Source organism: Pagrus major, chromosome 24 (assembly GCF_040436345.1).
Source record: "Pagrus major chromosome 24, Pma_NU_1.0".
Lineage (NCBI taxonomy): Eukaryota > Metazoa > Chordata > Actinopteri > Spariformes > Sparidae > Pagrus > Pagrus major.
In genome coordinates, this window is record NC_133238.1 from 13,947,147 (window position 1) to 13,953,439 (window position 6,293).

At 42.0% G+C, this 6,293-nt stretch overlaps 1 protein-coding gene across 1 annotated transcript in view; it reads right to left on the bottom strand.

Moving 5' to 3' along the window:
• Nucleotides 1–5,107, bottom strand: part of LOC140992220 (uncharacterized) — a 6,117-nt gene extending 1,010 nt beyond the window's left edge. The window contains exons 1-4 of the mRNA XM_073462508.1: nucleotides 4,929–5,107; nucleotides 3,192–3,241; nucleotides 2,529–2,855; nucleotides 1–1,486 (exon numbers count right to left, since the gene is read on the bottom strand). The exon at nucleotides 1–1,486 is cut by the window's left edge and continues 1,010 nt beyond it. Coding sequence (XP_073318609.1) covers nucleotides 1,350–1,486; nucleotides 2,529–2,855; nucleotides 3,192–3,241; nucleotides 4,929–4,945 — 531 coding nt within the window. The 5' untranslated portion in view covers nucleotides 4,946–5,107 and the 3' untranslated portion in view covers nucleotides 1–1,349. The remainder of the gene's footprint in view (nucleotides 1,487–2,528; nucleotides 2,856–3,191; nucleotides 3,242–4,928) is intronic.
• Nucleotides 5,108–6,293: the final 1,186 nt, after the last annotated feature.

Here is a 6,293-nt window from a genome sequence, read left to right on the forward strand (position 1 = left end):
TTAATAAATATAAACAATAATGACCTCCATATTTTCACAAAATGTAACAAAGTTAAACAACTTAAAACTAAAAACATACGGACGCTGCCATAATCCACATTTTTTTTGCATTGAAATGATAATTTTTCAATAAATAAATATGCCATGAAATGCACCAAAACAAATATAAATAAATAAATGAACAAATGTCGGCATTAATAAATAGATCAAATGTGACGCAAATATTTATTTTGGAATATTTTTTTTCACAAATGTATTTATGTTTGATTTAACAAATTAAAGTGCATTCAGACATCGAGTCATCGCCTTCATACAATTAGTGCCCGAAGTCTCTGAAGCTTAAAGGGACTCTGTGGAGTTTTCGACCACTGGTGGCGCTGTAGAGCTGTACTTCACCCAGCGGGTGGTGTTTTAATCTGCTGAGCAACAGGTGGCGCTAACGAGCCAACAAACAGGAGAAGTGGGCCAACGACGGCAATACAACAAGTAAACTGACGTTTAATGTATTTAAAAAAAGACTTATAAAAACTTCTGACCGCGGACCAGGCCTCGAACACTGAACAGAGCGTTTGCTCCGGGACGAAAGGTGTCTGGTTCTCTAAATCAGCGATCTGATTCTGGCTCTGTCACTGAGACTCATGTGGATCAGTAAAGTTCAGCAGATCCTTGATAAGATAAATATATAGATAGATAAAATAATATTCAGCAAAAATAAACAGTCTCAAATTTGTTCAGAGTGAACCCTCTTCACAAACAAATCAATAAAGGATCTCTGACAAAGAAAATAAACCAACATGTCCGACGCTGTCAGAGTTTCCTCTGATACCAGTCAGCTGATCGTCTTCATCACACCGGAGTCAAGCAGTGACGCCGCAGGCTAACGCTAAGCTAGCTGCAGGCTAACGCTAAGCTAGCTGCAGGCTAACACTAAGCTAGCTGAAGTAGAGAGAGAGAAAAAACTGGTCGATCCTTCCTGCTTTTAGAAAAATCCTCAAAGAAGACGCTCCTTACATGTTCAGAACTTGCCTGAGAATCTTCACGTTTTTAAGTTTTCTTCCGTATCAAAGTAATTCAGTGATAGTTGTCTGTACATCCACAGGTTCACTGCTAACAGGAAGTGCTAACAGCTAATTCGGCTAAGTTTTAATGGAGTTTTGGAGTATTCTTTTTTTTTTATTTTGGTGTTTCTGTTGTTCTTCAGTTGTTTATGAGAATGCTGCTGGGTTAATACATTACCTGATATTTACGATGAAGATTATTATATTCTCAGTTGTAAATGTTGTTGACGTTTCCTAACACAGCAACGATATATTGTTTGTGTTGTTCACAAACTAACGCCTCACATCTTCTTAAATAAAACAACTGAGTGCAGTCAGAGACAGCACGGTCATGTGGATGGAGTTCAGTGTTACCACAGCTCCACCTGACGGTCCTGGTCCTGGTTCTGGTCCTTGTGGTGCCTCTTGTCCCGCTCCAACACGCTTAGCTGCAACACAAACAGGTTCAACACACAAGGTCTGAAGATCATACGAGATGAGCAAAAGCTCCAGAACAGCCGCTGAATGGACATCTGGATACATTCAGTGACACGTTAATGTGAAAGCCATCGGGAACAGTACGAATCTTCTAGTCAGTATAGTCCTGTTCTAGTCAGTATAGTCCTGTTCTAGTCAGTATAGTCCTGTTCTCGTCAGTATAGTCCTGTTCTAGTCAGTATAGTCCTGTTCTCGTTGGTATAGTCCTGTTCTAGTCGGTATAGTCCTGTTCTAGTCAGTATAGTCCTGTTCTAGTCACTATAGTCCTGTTCTAGTCAGTATAGTCCTGTTCTAGTCACTATAGTCCTGTTCTAGTCAGTATAGTCCTGTTCTCGTTGGTATAGTCCTGTTCTAGTCAGTATAGTCCTGTTCTAGTCACTATAGTCCTGTTCTAGTCAGTATAGTCCTGTTCTAGTCACTATAGTCCTGTTCTAGTCAGTATAGTCCTGTTCTCGTCAGTATAGTCCTGTTCTCGTCAGTATAGTCCTGTTCTAGTCGGTATAGTCCTGTTCTCGTCGGTATAGTCCTGTTCTAGTCGGTATAGTCCTGTTCTAGTCGGTATAGTCCTGTTCTAGTCGGTATAGTCCTGTTCTAGTCGGTATAGTCCTGTTCTAGTCAGTATAGTCCTGTTCCCGTCAGTATAGTCCTGTTCTAGTCAGTATAGTCCTGTTCCCGTCAGTATAGTCCTGTTCTAGTCAGTATAGTCCTGTTCTAGTCACTATAGTCCTGTTCTAGTCAGTATAGTCCTGTTCTAGTCGGTATAGTCCTGTTCTAGTCACTATAGTCCTGTTCTCGTCAGTATAGTCCTGTTCTCGTCAGTATAGTCCTGTTCTCGTCAGTATAGTCCTGTTCCCGTCAGTATAGTCCTGTTCTAGTCAGTATAGTCCTGTTCTAGTCAGTATAGTCCTGTTCTAGTCGGTATAGTCCTGTTCTCGTCAGTATAGTCCTGTTCTAGTCCCTGTAGTTCTAGTCCTGATCCGGAGTGGTACGTACCTGACACAGTGAGTATGACCCTCTGCCTGAAGCCCACCTGTGGGATCTTACAGTCGTAGGGGCTGCTGTCTGACAGCTGGACCTTCTTCATCTCGATGGAGAAGTTTCCCGTCATGTATCCGTCGGAGAAGCTGGTCACTCTTTCTCTGAACTTCTCACTCTGTGTTGAAAGGTCTGGTTTATTCTTGATGATGTCCAGGACGGTGTTGTCGTCCTTGTCGGTCCAGTAGATGGAGGCGTCCTTCAGGGTAGGGCTGACCTCGCTGACGCTGCAGGTCAGCAGGACGGTTTCTCCGACAGTAGCGTCGACTGTATCCTGGCAGATCACTGACAGAAAACACTTTGACATCAACACACATCTGTGAGCTGCTCGGCTGCAGACTGAACAACATGACAGATGTGTTTAACACGCATGTAACGGTGGAGGCGGAGCTGCGTTCATTCCTGTGAAAGCTGCTCAGTGGTGCATGAAATAACCCGGATCTTCTGTGTTGTGGCCCAGAGAGTGTGTGCACGAGAGACTTTGTTCAGTCAGGAACAAACAGGGCTCCACCTCCAACACCGTGTCCAGAGTCAGTGTGACGGCCTTGTCAGCGCACATATTCTTTACTGTACCAAGAAATGATGCAGATATAAAACATATGTATGTTTGGATCAACTCACCTGTTTTCATTGTGCAGACGGCGAACACCCACAGCAGAACATGTGCACACCTGCAGAGACACGACACACATCAGGCCTTTACATCCAACTGCGTGAAGTCCCGTTGTTAAAGACAAACACAGCTGGAGGATTATTATTCAACGTCTGTTAGTTGTTCTAGTTAAAATCTCTGTACGTGACACTGCTCCACACTTACAGTGTAACTGAATCTGTTAACTCTTCATGTGGATGATTGTAAAGAGGACGAACGGTGCAGATTCATGTTTTTCTACAAGAAATAACAACCTGAAACAATCAGACGTGTTACATGTTTCATCACCTGTCAGACAAAACATGACAAACTGTGATGGACATTTGTATTTATCAATCAATAGATTCAATCAATCAGCAGCTATTTCAATATATTCCATTAATCAACTTGAGGAAGTTCGTTAAAAAATACCAAAGTCAGATTTCTGTGATGTGAATGTTTCCTGGTTTCTTTCCTCCTCGGTGACAGAATCAATGTCTGCACTTATTCAAGTATATTTGTTTGTTTGTTTGCTTCAGTATTTCATTACCTTTGTTTTATTCCTCTGTTTATTTCATGTTTTTGTTTATTTATTTATTCTTGCAAAATCCAAAGCAGAGAAGAAAACAGAAATATTGACATAAATAATTCAACTTCATAAAAATAGAAAATAATTTATGTCACATTTTATAAATAAATTGATGCCTTAATTTACTTTAAAAAGCATTTCTGGTGCATTTTGTGTCCTGTTGATTCATTTAAACAGTTGTTTCTTTTCTTTCAGTCCTGACATGTCCTCATGTATTTCAGGGACACAGAGTCACTGAGGCCTCAGATGGACGATGACAGAAGTGTCCATGTGTCTGTCTGAGGAAGAGAAGCTGATCCTCACACAGGTAACAGGGACTCAGGTGAGTGGTGCCTGAACACACAGGTAACAGGGACTCAGGTGAGTGGTGCCTGAACACACAGGTAACAGGGACTCAGGTGAGTGGTGCCTGAACACACACAGGGACTCAGGTGAGTGGTGCCTGAACACGCAGGTAACAGGGACTCAGGTGAGTGGTGCCTGAACACACAGGTAACAGGGACTCAGGTGAGTGGTGCCTGAACACACAGGTAACAGGGACTCAGGTGAGTGGTGCCTGAACACACACAGGGACTCAGGTGAGTGGTGCCTGAACACGCAGGTAACAGGGACTCAGGTGAGTGGTGCCTGAACACACAGGTAACAGGGACTCAGGCGAGTGGTGCCTGAACACACAGGTAACAGGGACTCAGGTGAGTGGTGCCTGAACACGCAGGTAACAGGTCAGAGGTCAGAGGTCAGAGTCAACCTTCAGTCAGTGTCGCTGCTCTGGATTAATCAGTGACAGTCACACTGAGGCCTCGGATGACACTTATATAATAATATGAATATACATCCACAGTATCCACTTATTTCAGCTTGGCTCGGTTCGCTGTTCGGCCTGTTCGGCTGTTCACTGACACCTCTAACCGGACCGGACCGGCCCGTTAACGCAGCCTGGCCTCGGTCACTGTGGAGCTTCGTGTCCAGTCACGTCGGCTCGTCCGGCTTCTTACAGCCACGATCTTTAGACGGTGAACGATGTTTCAGTGTAACCACAGATGCTAACAGTTAGCTGAGTTAGCTGAGTTAGCCTCCCTCGGGGGCTGGCTCGGTGGTTTTACAGGACCCGGAGCTTCAGGCCCGGTTCTGGACTGACCTCTGTGACGGGATCATGTCGGTCCAGACGTCCACAGCGGAGTTAAGCTCGTATTCACGTGTTTTCACTTTCCTCCGCGGCTAGTTGTTAGCTGTTAGCTGTTAGCTGCTAGCTGCTAGCTGCTAGCTCAACACACTGCGCACTTCGCTTGTCCGACACGTCGCCATATACGTCACCATATACGTCACTACGTAAAGGCCGTGGAGACTGATGTGTGATCAGTTTGATCGTATTCTGGTCAGATCGATCACTTTTAAACATGTAAACACTGGCTGGATGTTACAGGAGTCCGGTGGCACGTGGACAGTGTCTTTAGACGTCTTTTCCTACAGATTATAACACCCCCCCCCCTTCAGATGAACTGTCCTTGTTACAAACATGTCTGAGACGGATCAATAACCCATGAAAATGACCTGTACACATCTATAGCAGCATGTAGCCTATCATAAACCCCTTGTATTTACTTAGTATGGATTTACTTGTTTATGATTTTACTTCTATTTGTTTTATTATTTATTTTATGCTCCTCATTCTTCTTTAATCTTTATATATGTTGTATGTTTGATTTTGAAATGTGATAAAAACCACCGTAATAATTCTTCTTCAGTCTGCTTTTTCAAAGAAGGTGTGAATTTACGTTAAAATGTAAAAAATGTATGTCCTTGTGTGAGTTTCTCATCGTTCATGTAATGTTTGTTTAATAAAGCATTGGAAAAAAACAAAACAAAAAGACATTCACTTCAATTGGAAGGTATTTAATTAACCCATTAATAAATGAAATAGAAAATTAAATTGGAAGTTACATGCACAAACTTAAAAACAGACAGATAAATCAATGAATCAATGTAAAATTTAATTGGAAGGTAAAGAAACACTACAAGCAAAGTGTCACATTTTATGAATTAATGTAAGCCTACATTTTCTTCTGATATACTTTTGGTGCATATATAATATATATAACATCTTTATTTCTTTGATGAGTCATCTAGTTATGGATTTGAATGCAGTTTTGGTTTTGTCAGTGTCAGTGCTCCATGTGTAGCTCAGTGGAGTAAAAAGGACAGCACTTCCTGTAACCTGGGGACAAACAGCTGCTCTTGTTTACAGTTTTTGTTTGTTTGTTTGTTTTTTAAGTCATCTTTATTGCAAAAAGGGGTTTACAATTCAGATGTGACTTATAGAAATATATGTGTGTCATAATGAACGAACATATAACATACAGACAAGGAGAAATAACATTTTGCCAGGGAAGATATAAGTGATAAGTCAGAGAAAGAGGAGCATGTTGACAGTTTAAGTCCTTTTCTGTTGTTGGAGCCAGAAGTTAAATTAACATAAAGTACAACTTCACGGAGGAAAGGCTCA